The 19,000-nt window shown below is 67.4% G+C and overlaps 2 protein-coding genes across 3 annotated transcripts; both read left to right on the top strand.

The window, feature by feature from the left end:
- The first annotated feature begins 55 nt into the window (after positions 1 to 55).
- LOC311616130 (vascular endothelial growth factor receptor 3-like) lies at positions 56 to 9,274 on the top strand. 2 transcript variants are annotated; one of them, XM_084907362.1, is made up of 7 exons: positions 56 to 501; positions 696 to 795; positions 1,027 to 1,132; positions 1,528 to 1,673; positions 2,406 to 2,519; positions 5,725 to 5,810; positions 6,505 to 9,274. In XM_084907362.1, exons 1-5 carry the CDS (start codon positions 387 to 389, stop codon positions 2,467 to 2,469), a joined length of 531 nt encoding a protein of 176 aa, XP_084763488.1. In that variant the 5' UTR covers positions 56 to 386; the 3' UTR covers positions 2,470 to 2,519; positions 5,725 to 5,810; positions 6,505 to 9,274. The 2 variants fall into 2 exon arrangements, with proteins under 2 accessions (XP_084763488.1, XP_084763487.1); XM_084907361.1 differs by having other exon boundaries at positions 6,502 to 9,274.
- Positions 9,275 to 15,735: 6,461 nt separating this feature from the next.
- On the top strand, positions 15,736 to 16,877 carry LOC311616131 (secretoglobin family 3A member 1-like; the record flags this gene model as incomplete). Its single annotated transcript, XM_084907363.1, has 2 exons — positions 15,736 to 15,897; positions 16,600 to 16,877. Coding segments are annotated over exons 1-2 (333 nt in total), but the record flags the coding sequence as incomplete, so codon positions are not given.
- Between the last annotated feature and the right edge of the window lie 2,123 nt (positions 16,878 to 19,000).

Raw genomic sequence — 19,000 nt, 5'->3', positions numbered from 1 at the left:
GTGGTGTGCGCTGGGCGGCCTGGAGGGGCTGGAGGGCCTGGGACAGCGCAGGGCCAGGGTCCCTGAGCATGGGAGGGGCAGGGCCCGGGTCACAGATGCAGCAAGAGAAGGAGAGGGGGCCCTTGCCGCGCCTTTGGGCCGCCCGGGCGGGGCGAGGGCCTGGAGGGCAGTCTGATGGGAGCTGGGCTGTGAGCGCCGGGCGGAGGCTGACTCCCGGCTGAGTGGCTTGCCGGGGGCCGAGGGCAGCCAGAGGCCCCTGGGACCCTGGTGCTATCTGAACTACTGTGTCCCTAAAGCGAGATGCTTGCTGCATGGGCAGAGCACCCATGTACATATTATACTAATCAATTTCCGAGAGGAAGGGAGAGGGAGAGAGAGAAACATCAATGAGGAGAGAGAATCATGGATCAGCTGCCTCCTACTCACCCCACACTGGGGATGGAGCCAGCAACCCGGGCGTGTCCCTGACTGGGAATCTAACCATCACCTCAAGGTTCATAGGTCAGTGCTCAACCACTGAGCCACACTGGGTGCCCCCGCCGGTTTTAACCAGATAACGAACTGGCCCTGGGGGTGGCGAGTGCCTTGCCAGGCCCCCGCCAGGAGCTACAGGACCAGCACCCCAACATGGGGGTCGGGGCAGAGGCGGTCTGGGAGGCCTGCTCCCCACCTACCCCTCCCGTTCCTGCTGTCAGGGGCCTCCCCGTACCCTGGGGTGCAGATCAACGAGGAATTCTGCCAGCGGCTGAAAGAGGGCACCCGGATGCGGGCCCCAGAGCTGGCCACCCCTGCCATGTGAGTCTGGGGGCAGGCGGGCGGTGGGCAGGGGGGGCGCGGCAGGGCGGAGGGTGGGCAGGTGGTGCGGGTGGGCGGGTGGGGACACAGGGTCTCCCTCCACCCCTCTTCCTGGAGGCGGAGGGCGAAGGGCAGGCGGAGGGCAGGCGGAGGGTTGAGGGCCGAGGTGGGGGCTGGGGAGCGGGCACGGGGGCGGGCCTCACACCCCGGGCCAGCAGCGCTTTTCCGCAGACGCCGCATCATGCTGAGCTGCTGGTCCGGAGACCCCAAAGAGAGGCCGGCCTTCCCAGAGCTGGTGGAGATGCTGGGGGCCCTGCTCCAGGGCGGGGGCCGGCAGGTGAGCGCCCGCGGTCCCGGGGGCCGCAGCCTGCGCTGGCCCCGGAGGAGCCCCGTCCAGGAGAGGACCTGCCCCTCTGCCCGCCCGCCCCTCACGCCCGGCGCCACCCGCTCCACTCTGCCCCTTCCTTGCCCGTGTCGCTCCCCTGGGCCCTGAGCAGGGCGGCCTGCTGCCCAGGCCAGGGCTCTTGGCCTCCGGTTCTGCCTCTGGAGAAGGGAGGGAAAGGCGGTGCCATTCCTGAGGCACAGAGCCTGCCCCTCCCCGCCCCTCCCCTCCCCGCCCCCTCCCCCCTCCCCGCCACCTCCCCGCCCCTCCCCTCCCCGCCCCTCCCCTCCCCGCCCCTCCCCCTCCCCGCCCCTCCCCCCTCCCTGCCACCTCCCTCTCCCTGCCACCAGGAGGAGGAGGAGGAGAACTGCCTGGCGCCCTGCAGCCTGAGCTCGGAGGAGGGCAGCTTGCAGGCGTCCACCACAGCCCTGCATGTCGCTGAGGCCACCGAGGAGGGCAGCTGGCCAAGCCTGCGTCCGCACAGCCTGGCCGCCAGGTAAGCTGACCCCCCCACCCCCGCCCACCCCCCGGGTCCAGGGTCCCCCAGCAAGAAGAAGGCAGCTTAGACACATCAGTCAGCAAAGGAAACGCAAGCACCAGGATGTGGGAGCCACTCTGCCAACTGAGCCTGCAGGGACCCGGGGCAGAGCGGGTGCTGGTGGTGGCACCTCCTGGCAGCGGATGGAGTGCTCCTCCGTGCCTCCTCTCTCCGCCTGGTCTCCCTGCAGCCCCCGCTTGCCCCCCCCTCAGTTTGGAGGGGGCGCCCGCGGGAGCAGGAGGGGAAGGGAGGGGAGTGAGTCCAGGGCCACTGGAGGGGCCCTGGGGCAGGGCAGGCCACCCACTAACCAGAAGCCCGGAGTGAGGACGCAGCCTGGGCCCCGGAACTCCGTGCTGTGGGCGGGAGGAGGGCGCTGGCCCCTGCCCCCTGCAGACCAGCCAAGCCCGTGGGACCTGAGCAGCCGGCGCCCTCCACCCCCGACCCCTCCGCCCACAACCCCTCCACACCAGGCTGCCTCCTGCACAGGCCTCAGCCCCCACATGCAGCTGGGTGCGCGCCCCCTTCCCGCCTGCAGCAGTGGCCTCAGGAGGTTAAGCCTCTGGGGACAGGGACGGGGGGGGGGTGCAGGGGAGCTCCAGCAGGACTCCAGGCCCCGGGCCCTCCCGCAGGAGCGGCGCGGGCGCGGGGTGGTGGGCGGGGTGGTTCAGCGGCGGCTGTGCTCTCCCCCAGATACTACAACTGTGTGCCCTTCCCGGGGAGCCTGGCCAAGGGGACCCAGGGCCCTCCAGGATGAAAACCTTCGAAGAATTTCCCATGACCCCAACGACCTACAAGGCCTCGGTGGTAAGAAGCAGGGTGTGCACCCAGCCCGGGGCCTCCGGCTCCCTGGGGCGGCGGGCGGCAGCCACCAGCTCAGCAGAGAGCCCTGCCCCCGAGGCCCAGACTGCCCTCAGCCTTCTCAGCCGGACCCTCCGCACTCACCCCCCCCCCCCCAGCAGCTGCAGGTCCCTCTCAGCTGTTCCCTCCCACTCCCCCCCCCAGCAGCTGCAGGTCCCTCTCAGCTGTTCCCTCCGCACTCCCCCCCCCCAGCAGCTGCAGGTCCCTCTCAGCTGTTCCCTCCGCACCCCCCCCCCCAGCAGCTGCAGGTCCCTCTCAGCTGTTCCCTCCCCCCCCCCAGCAGCTGCAGGTCCCTCTCAGCCAGACCCTCCGCACTCACCCCCCCCAGCAGCTGCAGGTCCCTCTCAGCTGTTCCCTCCGCACTCCCCCCCCCAGCAGCTGCAGGCCCCTCTCAGCCGGACCCTCCTCACTCACCCCCCCCCCCAGCAGCTGCAGGTCCCTCTCAGCTGTTCCCTCCGCACTCCCCCCCCCAGCAGCTGCAGGCCCCTCTCAGCTGTTCCCTCCCCCCCCCCCCAGCAGCTGCAGGCCCCTCTCAGCTGTTCCCTCCCCCCCCCCCCAGCAGCTGCAGGTCCCTCTCAGCTGTTCCCTCCCCCCTCACCCCCAGCAGCTGCAGGGTCTCAGCTGTTCCCTCCTCAGCCCCGGAGCCCCACCAGGTCCCCGCACCGCCCAGGCGGCGGGCGCGCCCTCGCACAGGCGCGGCTGGTCCTCTGGCGCCGCCATGCGGCGGGGACTCCGGCTGCACTGACCGCGGCGGGCTCCCCGCCCCGCGCCAGCCCAGCCGGACCCCGCGGGCTCCCTGGTGCGGCTGGTTTGTCGTTTCCAGTTCCGGGGTATGTGGCTTGTCGCCTTGGGTAGAGTTGTGCAGCCTGAACCCGGAGAGGCTGGGGGACTGGCGAGGACCATCCTGGGGAGCCCTCTCCGAGGCCAGGGAGAGCCGTCCCCCCGCACCCGGCGGCCTTCACCCGCGCGCGCCCCGCGCCCCCCGCGCCCCCCGCCCCGCGCCCCGCGCCCCGCCCCGCGCCCCCCGCGCCCCCCGCCCCCCGCCCCCCGCGCCCCCCGCCCCGCCCCGCGGCCCCCGCCCTGCGGCCCGCGCCCCCCGCCCCGCCCCCCGCCCCGCGCCCCCCGCCCCGCGCCCCCCGCCCCGCGCCCCCCGCCCCGCGCCCCCCGCGCCCCCCGCCCCGCCCCGCGCCCCCCGCCCCGCCCCGCGCCCCCCGCCCCGCCCCGCGGCCCCCGCCCCGCGGCCCGCGCCCCCCGCCCCGCCCCCCGCCCCGCATCCCCCCGCCCCGCGCCCCCCGCCCCGCGTCCCCCGCCCCGCGCCCCCCGCCCCGCGCCCCGCTCCCCGCCCCGCGCCGGCCTCAGGGCCTCAGCAGGGAGCCCTGGCCGCTCAGGGACTGCGGGTGCCAGTCCCTCCCCCGCGCGGGGCTGCGGAAAGCGCCCTCCTCTGTGGGGGGGACGGGCGGGGGGTAAATGCTGAGGAGGCAGAGGCAGCAGAGCCTCCAGGTCCGCAGACTCCCAGCGGAGCAAGGCCGCCTTGGACACCGCCATCGAGCCATGCGTTATTTTTCTTAATTTATATAAGCGCCGTGTGTGTGTGTGTGTGTGTGTGTGTGTGTGTGTGTGTGTGTGAATCCTCACCCCATCCTCTCTCCACTGGGTTTTAGAGCGCGGGAAGGGCAGGGGTGAGAGAGACACAGCAATTGGTTGCTTCCCGCACATGCGCCACCTGGGGGCCGGGGATGGAGCCTGCAACCGAGGTATGTGCTCTGCCTGGAATCCAACCTGCAACCTTCAGTCCATGGACTGAAGCTCTAACCATTGAACAGCCCAGCCAGGGTTGTGCTTACTTTTTAAGAGCTCTTTCTATTCGGTTCTGAAAAATGCACCCCAAGAGGCTGCATTCGGGAACTGAATTTGAGTTTCCTATCACAACACATCAACTGTAAGACAGACAAGGCACAAAACCAAACCCCACCTCTGGGGGACACGCGGCCGGACAACCAGTGCAGGAGGCCTGGGCTGCCCCTGGTGCTCCTCAGCCCTCGGCCTTAGCGCCAGGTCCGTCCCGAACCCGTGCCGGGCGCAGCTCCTGCCTCACCGGCCCCACGTCCCGCTCCCACCAGGCGGCACCTCCTTTCCAACAACCGAGACCCAAACGAGTGGAAACACGCAGGAAAGCAACCCCAGGCTCACTCCCCACTCCCTTCTGAAGCGCTGAAGGGGCCGGGGTAGGCGGCCCCCTCCGCGGTCCGGGGGCCAGGCGGCCCCTCTGGTGGCAGCGCCGCGCCGAGCCTCCTGTGGAGCAGGGCCCGCCGCCCACGGCCCTGCCCTGCCTCCAGTCCTCCGGCCACGGGAGCCTGAGGACGCGTCTGCGCCGCCGTGTGTGTCACCGGAGGGAGGGAGGGCTCGCCGTGGGCTTTCTCTGGTCCACAGGACCGTGTGGCACCAGGAGCTTCGTGTACTTGCTGCAGGGAGACCGGTCCACACCCGCCGGGTCCCAGGTGCCCGAGGGTGCACGCCTGGGCATTACCGGTCAACGCCTTCTCTGCAGTTGGCGACAGTTATCTGTTGAGTTCCTGTCAAGGTCATCCTGTTTACAGCTGGCCTGTAAAATGCGCTGCTGCATTGTAAATTTAGCAAGAATAGCTTTTAAGCCCTGGCTGGTTTGGCTCAGTGGACAGAGCATCGTCCTGCGGACTGAAAGGTCCTGGGTTTGGTTCCGGTCAGGGCACATGCCCGGGTTTAGGGCTCGATCCCCAGTAGGGGGTGTGCAGGAGGCAGCCGATCAATGATTCTCATCATGGATGTTTCTCTCTCTCTCCCTTCCTCTCTGAAATCAATGAAATATATATATATATATTTAAAATCCTAAAAAGGAAAGAAAGAATAGGTTTTAATAAGAACTGTCCGTACCTGAGACCTTCGCCCTCTAACAGCCTTCTAGGACCCCAGCGTGGGGCGCTGTAGCTTCGCTGCCTCCTGCGCGCTGGCCAGGCTGTGTGCCCTCCGTGGCGGGCGGGCGGCCCTCCCCTGCCCGCTGCAGGAGGTGTCGGCGCCTGTTCCCTGCGCAGGAGACAGTGTCGGTTGGCAGCAGTGGGGCAGGAGCTGCAGCCCGGCCGCGTGGAGGCACAGCCTCGCTGTTGTCTGCACACAGGACAACCAGACGGACAGCGGGATGGTGCTGGCCTCCGAGGAGTTTGAGCAGCTGGAGAGCAGGCACCGGCAGGAAGGCGGGCTCAGGTAGGGCTTCCTGAACCCCCTCCCTGCCAGGGCTCCGGGGACGTAGGCTGGGCCTGCGTGTGCGTCACCCTCTTACCTGAACCTCCCATGGCTCCTGTGTGCGGGGCTGGGACTCCAGCCTTTGTCACCAGCTTTCCCAAAGGAGCGCCTTACCCTCACCGCCTGAGCCAGCACACCCCCTTCCCAAAGCCGAGTGCGATCACCGGGCCCCGTGCGCAGACAGGCAGCCGGGCAGGCCACGCTGGGGCTCGGCCGGTGGCTGCGTGCTCCAGAGTGGGGGCAGGACGTGGAGGCGGGCAGGGTGCTTCCAATTAGGACGGACTAGATCATCGATGGGTTGGATGAGGGCGAGAGGAAGGGACGAAGCAGGGTGACAGCCAGCTGTGTGAGCCCTGGAGCCAGTGCTGGTGCCATTTACAAAGATGGCCAGACTGGACGAGAAGCCGGTCTGCGGGATTGAAGCTGGCATCCTCCGTGGCCCCACACCCAGGCTCGGGGCGGGGGCCCTCCGGTGCTGGCCACGTCCCACCATTCTGGTCTCTGTTTAAGGGGAGCCGTGTGCATGTCCACCGCCTTGGCACGCACCTCAGCTGACCCGGTCAGGTGTGTCCGCTGACTCCAGTCAGACCTGCCCGGCCCGGTCCCTCCGCCCTCATTTCCCGCTCACGCCCCTTCCGGTCTGTCTCCGCAGCAGCAAAGCACCCGGCTGGAGCGCGGAGGCGGCGGGGGCCGGCCCCGAGCCCCGGGGGCGGCAGCGGCGGCCTGAGCGCGGCCCGCGGGGCGGCCAGGTGTTCTACAACAGCGAGTACGGGGAGCTGGCCGGGCCGGGCGGCCAGGACGACCGCGCCCCGCTGACGCGCGCGCCCGTCTTCGCCGACGGCAGCTGCTGAGGGGCTCCGCCCTGGGGCCGCCGGCAGAGGGCGGGGCTGCGGCTGGGAACTCGTCTCCTGTCCACCCCTCCCTAGCCATGAAGAGCAGCACCCAGGCCCCAGGGCTCCCCGAACTCCATCACCACCCCTGCCCAGCGTCCCCTAGGGCCCTTCTCCCTTAGGTCAGATTCCACTTACCTAACAGACCCAGGCCAGCCACTCCCAGGGTGTCCTTTGGCTGGCCTCCTCCCACGATGGTGGGGGTAGCGTGATTCCGTTCTCTGGTGAGGAATTTGAGGGCCTGACAGTCACAGGGGATGCAGGTGAAGCCAGGCGTGGGCTACAGCCTCCCAGCCCCCTCGCACCCTGCCCCTGCCCAGGGAAGGCCTTTCCTCCCTGTCCCCCCGGGCTGAGGGAGGGTGCAGAGCCCCATCCCAAAGCACAGAGAGGAACTGTGTGTGGCGGGGAGCTGATTCTGAGATCCTCTTCATTAGAACTTCAGAAACTCAGCTGCTACGAAGAATTTACTTTTCAAAACTGCAGTCTGAAGGGAGCAAGTTCTGAGTCTGGAGGATCCTTGCCCCTGGTCCCCAGTGGGCGCCGCCCCAGCAGACACAGCACAGCCTCTTCTGGAGAAGGGCTGGCCCAGCCCACATGGTCCCAGCAGCCCCATTTGAGAAAACGGCTCTCCCCTCCCCTCTGGGACCCGATCAGCCACAAGGCACCTGCCCGGCTGTGATGGTCCTTCCGAGCGAAGCCCGGGATTCCACAGGAAGGCGCCAGGCCGCCCAGGGGCCGCCCAGCGCTGCGCCAGGCCGCCAGGCCATGGGGATGCTCTGTGGCCGCGGCCCATCTCCACCGCCTGGTCTCTGCCTGACGGGGGCGCCCTGGCAGCTCAAGCCTCTGTCGTCACCGGGAGCGGCCGGGACCTCGGAGCCAATCTGCTCAGACCCCCACCCCAGCTCACACTGCCCACCCCCACCCTCAGGAGAAAGACCTCCCAGTTAGCACCAGCGACCCCCCCCCACCTACACACACACACACACACACACACACACACACACGAGACGCTTGCAGGACAGGCGCCCGTGCAGTGAGCAGGGGCTTGCCCACAGACACCCCACCCCACTGTGTACCGTTTCTTCAGGATTCCACCCGTGTGACAGCTTCGCTGTCCCCACCGGACCTGCTTCTTGGATGTCACCTGACTGAGACCTGGGTGGAGGGCCCCGAGGCTTAGCGGAGCCACCCGTGCTGGAGGTGCGGAGCCTGGGCCGGCAGCCCGGCCACCTCCCCTGCACCGCCGCACACAGATGTCCCGAGGAACACCTACCTGCCCTGTGCGCCACGTGCTCCGGAAAGACCTGAGCTATTTAACGAAAGACAGTAATAAATGCGATGCCGGTCTGAGTCACAGCGAGTGGCTCTGAGTTCAGGCGCAGCTCTGGAGGGCGGCAGAGGCAGCTGAGCCTGGACCCTCTGCCCGAAGCCACCACAGGGAGCGGGTGAGCGGGCTACAAAGGCGTCCCCTTTTTTATATCTAAAGTGACGGGAACCTTGTGGCCGGTGGGTGTGGGGCGTGGCCCAGACTGGGTCACTGCTACCAGGTCCCCACGTGAAGCAGGAGCCTGTGATCACTCGGGATCCAGAGGAGGACAGCACAGCCCGGCTCACCTCCCGTCCGAGTCCCACTGGGCTCGGAGGTCAGCGTCTGAGCTGGGACCCCAGTGTCGGCCCCACCCAGGCGAGAGCGCCAGCCAGCACGGCGGCAGGGCTGCCAGTGGCCCTGCAGGGGGTGTCCGGGCAACACCCCTTCACAAGCGAGCGGCTGGCCGTGGCGGCCGCAGACTGGGGCGAGACCCTCCCATCTGGACTCGGCCCTGGGAGGCTCCCTGGGAAGGGCTGGCCAGCAGCAGGGCCAGGGGCTCAGGAGGGAAAGCCAACCATGACCCTCCTCAGGGGGCTGTCAGCACTGTCCTGTGGGCACCTCACTGGGGAGCCAAGATCGGGAGCCGAAGGCCACCCTGCATGCCAGGCCTCTTCCTCTCCTCTGGCCCTGGGCCCGCTGGGCCCCTGCGCCCACCCACCACCCAGCGGTGCGGTGTCTGCTGTTCAAGCCTCATTGTCAGCTCCGGTGGGGAGCGGTGGGTTTGTGGCTGTGACTTCTATCATAAATCTAAATGTGAGCACAGAAAGGAGCACCCTCCCCCTGGGTGTGGACGGTTACTCCAATATTATTGGCTGAATTCAGCCTCTTTCCCTGAACGAGTGCCTGTCTCGGTGTTTTTCTGTCCTTTCTTATCTTGACAAGGAAATTCGGGGATTTGATTTTTGGCCACTTTGACACATTCATAGGCAAACCACATCCGTCTTGCTGCCTGTGTCACCACGTGTGGTGGACAGCCCCCTCCCGTGCGCCTGGGTCAGGAGGCGCTGGCTCACCCTGGGCTGCTGCTCCAGGCGGCAGTCCGTGTGCCCCGGCCCCGCCCTGCCTCCCCCCCGGCGCCCAGGGACTGGGTGGGACAGAGGACTCGGCTGGCAAGAGCAGGGGCCACACCATGGAGAGCAGTGTCTCACCTTGAGGTCCCTGGGCCCTTCCTCCCTGCCAGGAATCTCCTTCCCTCTCCTCCTCTCAGGCCTCGGCTCTCCAGGGGGCACACCCCGCACCCCCTTCCTCCTCTCCCTCTTTGACAGAGCCGCGAACCAAGTCCTTTAGAAGAGGCCAAAGGCACAGTGTCCCCGGGTGCCGTTTAGTCCATCCTGACCGTGCGCTGCCCTGGGCATCGGCGGGGCTCCTGGGCCCTGCTCTGCGCTGCGCGTGGTGCCCGGGGACGTGGCAGTGCTGTCCCCCGGAGCCCACAGGCACAGCCCCTGCTTCTGGGGGGGGGGGCGGGATGGAGCTCTGAGCAGCTGCACAGGCCCGCTCGGAGGGAGGGAGGGAGGGAGGGAGGGAGGCGAGACGAGAGGGGGGGTGTGAGAAGGAGACTGTCCTCAGGGCCCGGAAGCCCAGAATTAGGGGTTGGAATTGTACTTTCAGACCAGAGGACGTTTGGGAAAGGACGCTGTGCTTGGACTTACGTTTGTGCTCAGGGAAGCACGAATCTTGAAGTTACAGAGCGGGGCCTGACGAGGCCTGGGCGCGAGGGCCGGCACACAGGCTGCTCGGGGGAGCAGCGGAGGCGGCCGCGGGAGACGGGAGAGGAAGAGGGGCTTGGGTGGCTGGGCCTTATCCAGTTGGCTCTGCCAGAAACAACCCTTTTCCTCGGTGGCAACTCTGGCGTCCCCAGCACAAACATCGCCCCCTCCAGGCCACTCCTCCTCGGCAGGTCGCAGGGCCTCTCCCCAGAGGATTCAGAGGGGCTGCAGCATCACCCTCAGGACGGCTGGCCAGGCCCCTGTGCTGAGCTGAGGACAGGCATGGGCCCGCGGGCTCTGGGGCTGTTCAGGGCTGTGATGAGGATGTGGCACCTGCAGCAGGTCACCCTGGGCGAGGCATGCCCTTCGGGGCCTCATTTTCGTGTCTGTGAGCTGCCATATAGCAGGGGTTTGGTGATATCACAGTTGAAGTGCCCCTGTAGTAACCACACTGAGGAAGAAGCTCTGACCCCACTGTCATGTCCTTCAAGGCAACATTTAAGTTAACTGGAAAGACACTCTCCACAGCAGCATCTGACAAGACCTCTCTCTTCCATCAACTCACCTATCATCTCATGCATCCACTCATCCATCTATCCATCCACCCACCCACCCACCCACCTACCTATTCATCAATCCACCCATCATCCATCCACCCGTCCATCCACTCAGCAACCCATCTCCCATCTACGGACACCCGCCCACACAGGCTTTCTGCAGCCGTTGCAGATAGGGACAGAGGCGTTCTCTGCCAAAGCCGGGCCTGCAGTGAGGACAGCCGGTGGCGGAGGTGGGAAGCATGGCTCAGAGGGATGGTATCAGGGGAAAATGCTTTCCTTACATGAGACCCAACTGAGGAGTTCCGGAAGGCAGGGCACACTCTGTGTTCTCCAGTCACTCAGGACTACGTCTGCAGCACCGCTGCCGCGCGAGGCGTCATCCGGCCCGGACCTAGTGGGCACCTGTGCCTGAGCCAGCGTTTGCAGGGAGACAGAATCCCTTCATTTTCCACAAGAGCTGGAAGTGACAAAGTTTGCCATAAACTGTTACGCCCAGACTTCGTGATCCCCAAGGACCACCAGGGAGCCGAGTCCGATGCCCCTGCAGAAAGCCTGAATTCCATGCCAGCATGGGCTCTGTCCCACCCACACTGACAGTGTGGAGAGAGAGAGAGAGAGAGAGAGAGAGAGAGAGAGAGAGAGAGAGAGAGAGAGAGGAGGAATTTCAACAGATCAAGGGGTTTTATAGGGGTGGTGATGTCACTGCTTTGGCTGACCCTGATTGGTTGGTGAGGGCTAGGGTCCAGTTACACAAAATGGAGGATAGCACCGCCCTGCCTACAGTACAAAATGGAGTCAGGAGTTAGCCTCGCCCCGCCCTGCCCTCAAAACCACACGAGGGAGTGGGATATACTGAGGGGCCACTGCAAGGGCTGAGGGAGAGGCTCCGAGTGCCCGGGAAGCGAGAGCTGGGGATTTGGACGGCGATGGGGCAGCATCTGTGAGGGTCAGTCGGCCAGGCCCTGCTCTGGGACCCTGCCGCTGGGGAGGCAAGCACGGCCCCTTAGGAGGAGGCAGCTCTTCCTCCCAAGAATCAAGGGCCCAGCCTCTGGGCACAGCCAGGTGTCACGGTCCCTGCCATGGCCTCTGGACGATGGGAGTCGCGAGGGATTGCCGTTAAGTCCTTGGGTTAATTGTGAGTCAGCTTTGGGGGCCGATGAGGCCGTCTGTGTGGGCGGGCCATGGTCCGGAGCCTGGGGCCTCCTCACTGCAGGGGGCTGCGTCCAGCCCCTGTGCCTTACAGTCCCGAGGGGCACCAGGCCTGAGGAGAGACCCGAGGACTTGGGCAGGTCACTGACGGTCTGAGTGCTTTTTTCTGACTGGGAATCCCATTCTTTTAGGGCCCCATGACTGAAGGTGGTGGGGCCCCACTCGGCCCAGGCTGACACACGTAAACGGGACCTAACTATGCAGGCATGGCTTGGCCATGGCTGTGTGGGCAGCACAGCCATTTAGAGTTGGGGGATCCGGTGAAACTTCCTGGAGGTCTGGGGGGCCAGCAGCTTGTTCCCGAGCCCAAATCCGTGTCTGAGGTTTGCCACCGTCGGCTGCCAGCTTGTAACCCTGGGGAAGTCAGCTCTCTGAAAAGCTCAGTCTTTGCTGAATTTAATCTACTCAGGCCAGCTCTTCCATCACTTTCCCCGGAGCCCACACAGCTGCCTGCCCCTCCCCGAGGCAGCGCCCGCCCGGGGAAGGGGCAGAAGGAAGTACTCAACGAAACCAGATCAATATTGACCCAAGTGAAGGTGCCACCGAGGCAGGAAGAGGACACGCTGGTGACACTGCCAGAGCCCCAGGGCCCAGGGGACCACGCTATGAGGAAGAGGAAGGAGCTGAGGTGGGTGCTGGCAGGTTCCTGGAGTGACCCCTGGGCAGGATACCCACCCTGCACCTGGCCTCTCCTCTTACAGCCATTCAAGGCTCCACTGAGGTGGCTCCATCTCAGCTCCTGGGTGCGCCCGTGTGCCCTCATGGTGACGACTCCCAGGAGAGAAGGATCTCCTGTGGCTGGCGTGGCCCTCGCCCAGAAGGACTTCCCTGGAGGGTGGCCGTGTGGCCGGGGTCTCCAAGCTGAGGCCATTGGACGGGCTCCCTTAAGGCTGCCCACCTGCCCACCGCCCAGGGGACAGGGTGCGGGTTCCAGGCCTGTGTGTGCGCCGGCCCCAGAAACGGAACGAGGAGCAGTTCACACTTGGACACCTCGGACAGTCGAAGCCCACGGTCAGCACGCCGCACGGGCCACAGAGGGAAAGGGGCTCCCATGCCCGCAGGCGGCCACATCGCCACAGCAGGCAGCTGGCCCACGGCCCTCCGGTTCGCCTAGTAACTTCTCCCGGGACTCGGGAGCTGACCTGGCAGACGAAGGAGAACGAGAAGAGATGGAGGAGCCCCGGCACCTCGGCCAGGTGCGCTGGCCCGGCAGGCAGCAGGTCTGCTGGCCTCGCGGCCCGTGTCACCCTCTGCAGGCGTTTGCTGACGTCAGAGCCGCAAGGGATGCCCAGGCAGAGGCGGCTGGCCGGGCCCTCGGCTCCGGGTCCCCTCCAACCTCTGTAGGCTTGAGTGCCTGGTTCCCGGGCTGGTGAGCCCGTGGTCCTCCCAGCCCTGGGCCACCAACGTCCTTGCCCCTCCAGCACCTCATTCCTGGAGGAGCAGGCCTGGGGCCAATGTTTGTTTTGGCACAAAGGATGCGCTGCAAACACTGCCAGGACAGGCTGACTGCGAGGTCTGAAGGAGGGGTGCTCAGTGCCACCCAGCCTCTCCCAGCAGGAGGTGTGCAGGAGCTGTCTGCTGGGAAGGGAAAAGCTGCACAGAGCTTGGAGGTGTGGAAGGCTTAGAAACACCCACAGCCACCCAGGATTTCATTCCTAAACCTTTGAATGTCACTTTATAAGGAAAGAGTCTTGGCAGATGTAATGAAGTTAGTTATTTTGAGATGAAATTATATCCTAGATTATCCAGTGAGCCCTGAATGCAATCACATGTAATCATGGAGAGAGGCTGAGAGAGATTTCAGTGAGAGAGAGAGAGAGAAAGATTTAGAGAAGGCCATGTGACCAGAGGCAGAAGTTGGAGTGATGTAGCCACAGCCAAGGAATGCTGGCCGACACCAGAAGCTGAGAGAGGCCATAGAGCCTCTGGAGGGAGCACAGTTCTGACACTGCCTTGATTCTAGCTCAGTGATACTGGGTTTCACGCCTCCAGGACTGTGAGCAAATAATTGTGAGTTGTTTTCAGCCACCAAGTATGTGGTGAGTTGTTAATTGCCTCAGGAAACGAATACACAGCTGTCCCCTGGCCCACCAGGCACCGGACTCAGCAGACCCTCAGCTGCCCTCGCCTGCTGCAGGCGGTCCCCCCGCGGGTGTGGGATCGGGCAGGTGAAGGGGGGGAGTCCTACTTGACAGTTACGTCTCTTGGTCTCCTTGGTGGAGAAATGGAGACACGATGAGACACTTTGCTGTGTAACTGGGCATGTACCTTTGGAGTTAGCAATCTTCGGGTGCTGCCACCACTGTGTGGGCTCATGGGAAGCCGGGGACAGGTCCCCTCCAGCCACTGTAGCCAGAGTGGGGTGGGGTGTTTACAGATGGAGAGGGCCAGGAAGGGGCAGAGGGACCACTGAGAGCTTGTGCCCGGACAGCCAGTGCCGCCTCCGCCTCCTCCTGCCTCGGGCCCCGCTCCGCCTGCCTGAAGCCAGCGTTCTCTCGCCTGTCTGCGGGGTGGAAGGTGCCCGGGGTGGCTCCCAACACCCACCCATGTGACCACCTGGGCCAAGGACCCGTGACCCAGTTTGGAGGGGCTCACACCAGGCAGAGCTTGCGCAGGAGGAGAGCAGTCCCCACACCAAATGCTCACTGAGAAAATGTGGCTGCGGGCTCCAGGTGGGACGGCAGTCTGACCTCAGGCCCCGGGTCCGGTCCTCCGCGGCAGCGGATCTGAGCGGTGGGGCCGCCCTGAGGGCCGCCCAGGCTTCTCCCACCTCCCACTGGCATCACCACGCCAGCTCTTTCGAAACCCGCCAAGTTTCAAAGGGATAAGGTGACAAAGGAGAACATCCTGGCACCAGGCCCTCCCCCAGCACACCCCCCCACTCAGGAGCCCTGACGGAGCTCTCAGCCGCCACGCAGCCTCTCCTCAGGCCCTCCCCTCCCGGCGGACACGGGGGAGACGTGCTGGCACAGCCGGGGGAGGCAGGCACGGGTCTCCTGGGGTTTAATCTGGAGAAGTCACTCAGCGGAGTCCGTGTTCTCCTCGCCCACCTTGTGCGGCTGCCCCTCCCCCACTGCAAGGAGCCCCAGACCCCTGGGCCCTGGAGCCGCCCGCCTGCTGCCCAGGCCTCAGGAGGGGCCTGGCCGGAGCGGGGCCTTCAGCAAGCGCCTCGAGGAGGTGAGGCTCGGGCATCAGGCTGCGGCCACCGGGCAGCCGCCTCTTAATAAGCACATGTGTAATGCACCCCCCACACCACACCGCCGAGGGAGAGCGCGCGAGGGGAGCGGCACAGCCGCTCATGAGCGCATGCACCTGCAGGCAGAGGGGAGCGGGGCCTCAGGGCCGGTACCCAGGGCTCCCTGCAAAGCCAATCCCCGGCGAGCCTGTGTCACCGGCTGTGTGTTTGGCGTGTCCTGCAGATGAGGTGTGTGAGCCTGTGTCACCGGCTGTGTGTTTGGCGTGTCCTGCAGATGAGGTGTGTGAGCCTGTGCCACGGGCTGTGTGTTTGGCGTGTCCTGCAGATGAGGTGTGTGAGCCTGTGTCACCGGCTGTGTGTTTGGCGTGTCCTGCAGATGAGGTGTGTGAGCCTGTGTCACCGGCTGTGTGTTTGGCGTGTCCTGCAGATGAGGTGTGTGAGCCTGTGTCACCGGCTGTGTGTTTGGCGTGTCCTGCAGATGAGGTGTGTGAGCCTGTGCCACGGGCTGTGTGTTTGGCGTGTCCTGCAGATGAGGTGTGTGAAACTCTCATGTCAGGACTGATTTCAAAGATGGAGACTGTCCCAGGCCTTCCTGTTGGCATCGACAGCTGCCCTTGGACTCTCCAGGACCCGAAGGAGCCAGAGGGAGGACTGCCTGACATCTCCACGCTCTGGAACAGGGAGGTGGGGCCACAGCCTCGGCTCTTCCTCACCCACTGGCCCTCAGCACCGCGAGGCTAGCTGGGGTCCGGCCAGACAGCTCCCCGGAGGGCAGAGGCCTGGGGGCTGGTGCTCACAGCCCAGCCCTTCCTGCCCTCACCAGGCCCAGCCAAGAGGAAGTCCCGAGACCCGGGCAGGGTTGGGGGCACGGGTTTCCCAGGGCCCACCAGCCTGAGCAGGAAGTTGGCCAGGGCTTGGCCCATTAGTTGAGCAAACAGCACATTCTCAGGAGGACAGGGCGGGTGCGGCCCAGCCCTGGGGAGGGAGGAGACGGGGTATATAGTCCCAGGGCCAGACTCCGGGGAGCGTGTCTGGTGCAGGAGCATCCGCGGAGCCCGCCGCCATGAAGCTCGCCGCTGCCTTCCTGGTGCTCGGCGTGGCCCTGCTCAGCCAGCGCAGTGAGTCCCTCACCCAGCGGCCCCCCTCCCAGCGCTCTGCCGGCCCAGCCCCGCCCCAGCCCCAGCCCCAGCCCCAGCCCCAGCCCCGAGCTCCCAGCCCCGAGCCCCCAGCCCCAGCCCCAGTCCCCAGCCCCAGCCCCCAGTCCCCAGCCCCCAGTCCCCAGCCCCAGCCCCAGCCCCAGCCCAGTCCCCAGCCCCAGCCCCCAGCCCCCAGCCCCAGCCCCAGCCCCAGCCCCAGCCCCAGCCCCAGCCCAGTCCCCAGCCCCAGCCCCCAGCCCCAGCCCCAGCCCCAGCCCCAGCCCCAGCCCCAGCCCCAGCCCCAGTCCCAGCCCCAGCCCCCAGTCCCCAGCCCCAGCCCCCAGTCCCCAGCCCCAGCCCCAGCCCCAGCCCAGTCCCCAGCCCCAGCCCAGTCCCCAGCCCCGCAGGTCCTGACCCGCTGCCTCTGCACACACCCTGCCTTGGGCGGTGTGAGGCTGGCCCGGCCTGGAGACGGTTGCTCGGTCACCCTCCCACGCCAGACCAGGGGTCCCCTCTCTGGGAGCCTGCCCAGGCCCCCACGGAGCTCACCTCCGCCCTCCCCGCAGCCCGCGCTGGCCCCGCCCAGCCAGCCCCCCGCAGCCAGCTCTGTGCTCGGTCTGTCGAGTGAGCGAGTGGGTGGCGGTGCCGCGGAGGACGCGGAGGCTGACGCTCCTCCCTGTGCAGCTGCAGCCTTCTTCGTGAACCTGGCGGCCAAGCCCTCGGTCCCGAGCCCGGCCGCCCTCGCGCCTGCCCTGGACGGCGTAGCCGGGGCCGCCGGGGCCGCCGGGGCCGTGGCCGACGGTGTGGCCGGGGCTGCGTCCTCCTCCTACTTCAAGGGCTTCCACCCCCTGAGGTTCATCCTGGCCAGCATGGGCATCTCCGTGGACAAGCTGGTGGAGGGCTCCAGGAAGTGTGTGACTGAGCTGGGCCCCGACGCCGTGGGGGCCGTGAAGACGCTCCTGGTAAGCGGGCGCCTGCCCCCTCCCTCAGCGAGACCCGCCCCCATCCCTGGCAGAGAGACCCCGTCCCCTCCCCCCCATCCCTGGCAGAGAGACCCCGTCCCCTCCCCCCCCATCCCTGGCAGAGAGACCCCGTCCCCTCCCCCCCATCCCTGGCAGAGAGACCCCGTCCCCTCCCCCCCATCCCTGGCAGAGAGACCCCGTCCCCTCCCCCCCATCCCTGGCAGAGAGACCCGTCCCCCGGTCCCTGGCAGAGAGACCCGCCCCCTCCCCCCCCATCCCTGGCAGAGAGACCCCGTCCCCTCCCCCCCCATCCCTGGCAGAGAGACCCCGTCCCCTCCCCCCCATCCCTGGCAGAGAGACCCGCCCCCTCCCCCCCCATCCCTGGCAGAGAGACCCCGTCCCCTCCCCCCCATCCCTGGCAGAGAGACCCCGTCCCCTCCCCCCCATCCCTGGCAGAGAGACCCGCCCCCTCCCCCCCCCATCCCTGGCAGAGAGACCCGCCCCCCGGTCCCTGGCAGAGAGACCCCGTCCCCTCCCCCCCCCATCCCTGGCAGAGAGACCCGCCCCCATCCCTGGCAGAGAGACCCCGTCCCCTCCCCCCCATCCCTGGCAGAGAGACCCCGTCCCCTCCCCCCCATCCCTGGCAGAGAGACCCGCCCCCGATCCCTGGCAGAGAGACCCCGTCCCCTCCCCCCCCATCCCTGGCAGAGAGACCCGCCCCCGATCCCTGGCAGAGAGACCCGCCCCCTCCCCCCCCATCCCTGGCAGAGAGACCCCGTCCCCTCCCCCCCCCCATCCCTGGCAGAGAGACCCGCCCCCGATCCCTGGCAGAGAGACCCCGTCCCCTCCCCCCCCCCATCCCTGGCAGAGAGACCCGCCCCCCGATCCCTGGCAGAGAGACCCGCCCCCGGTCCCTGGCAGAGAGACCCGCCCCCTCCCCCCCCCCCATCCCTGGCAGAGAGACCCCGTCCCCTCCCCCCCATCCCTGGCAGAGAGACCCGCCCCCGGTCCCTGGCAGAGAGACCCGCCCCCCGGTCCCTGGCAGAGAGACCCCGTCCCCTCCCCCCCATCCCTGGCAGAGAGACCCGCCCCCTCCCCCCCCCCATCCCTGGCAGAGAGACCCGCCCCCGGTCCCTGGCAGAGAGACCCCGTCCCCTCCCCCCCATCCCTGGCAGAGAGACCCGCCCCCTCCCCCCCCATCCCTGGCAGAGAGACCCGCCCCCTCCCCCCCCCCCCCATCCCTGGCAGAGAGACTCCGTCCCCTCCCCCCCATCCCTGGCAGAGAGACCCCGTCCCCTCCCCCCCATCCCTGGCAGAGAGACCCGCCCCCGATCCCTGGCAGAGAGACCCGCCCCCTCCCCCCCCCCCATCCCTGGCAGAGAGACCCCGTCCCCTCCCCCCCATCCCTGGCAGAGAGACCCGCCCCCTCCCCCCCCATCCCTGGCAGAGAGACCCCGTCCCCTCCCCCCCATCCCTGGCAGAGAGACCCCGTCCCCTCCCCCCCATCCCTGGCAGAGAGACCCCATCCCCTCCCCCCCCATCCCTGGCAGAGAGACCCGCCCCCGGTCCCTGGCAGAGAGACCCCGTCCCCGTCCCCTCCCCCCCATCCCTGGCAGAGAGACCCCGTCCCCTCCCCCCCATCCCTGGCAGAGAGACCCCGTCCCCTCCCCCCCATCCCTGGCAGAGAGACCCGCCCCCTCCCCCCCCCCATCCCTGGCAGAGAGACCCCGTCCCCTCCCCCCCATCCCTGGCAGAGAGACCCGCCCCCTCCCCCCCCATCCCTGGCAGAGAGACCCGCCCCCTCCCCCCCCCAATCCCTGGCAGAGAGACCCGCCCCCTCCCCCCCCCCCCATCCCTGGCAGAGAGACCCGCCCCCTCCCCCCCCCCCCATCCCTGGCAGAGAGACCCGCCCCCGGTCCCTGGCAGAGCCCGGGTCCCGCCCGGGAGAAGCTCGGGGGCTCGGTGGGAACTGGGAGGACCAGCCGTCTCTGAGGGCCCCGGGAGCAGGTAGAACGCACAAGGTCACCGCGTGCCTGGCCCCGGAGCAGGGGCACGGCCTGCCCCAGCCCGGCCGGAGCAGAGCTGTGCCGGGAAACTCAAGCGGCTCCTTTCCAGGGAGCCCT

The sequence above is a fragment of the Pipistrellus hanaki genome, assembly GCF_964339955.1.
Source record: "Pipistrellus hanaki genome assembly, contig: scaffold_135, whole genome shotgun sequence".
NCBI classification, from domain to species: domain Eukaryota; kingdom Metazoa; phylum Chordata; class Mammalia; order Chiroptera; family Vespertilionidae; genus Pipistrellus; species Pipistrellus hanaki.
This window is presented reverse-complemented; position numbering and strand designations above follow the sequence as displayed.

What these genes read in the sequence shown, in the direction of transcription:
- LOC311616130 (XM_084907362.1), top strand. Translation starts at nt 387, where the DNA reads ATGAGGAGAGAGAATCATGGATCAGCTGCCTCCTACTCACCCCACACT. An exon ending in CATCACCTCAAGGTTCATAG is followed by an intron (nt 502 to 695) that starts GTCAGTGCTCAA and finishes TCCTGCTGTCAG; the next exon opens with GGGCCTCCCCGTACCCTGGG. An exon ending in GAGCTGGCCACCCCTGCCAT is followed by an intron (nt 796 to 1,026) that starts GTGAGTCTGGGG and finishes GCTTTTCCGCAG; the next exon opens with ACGCCGCATCATGCTGAGCT.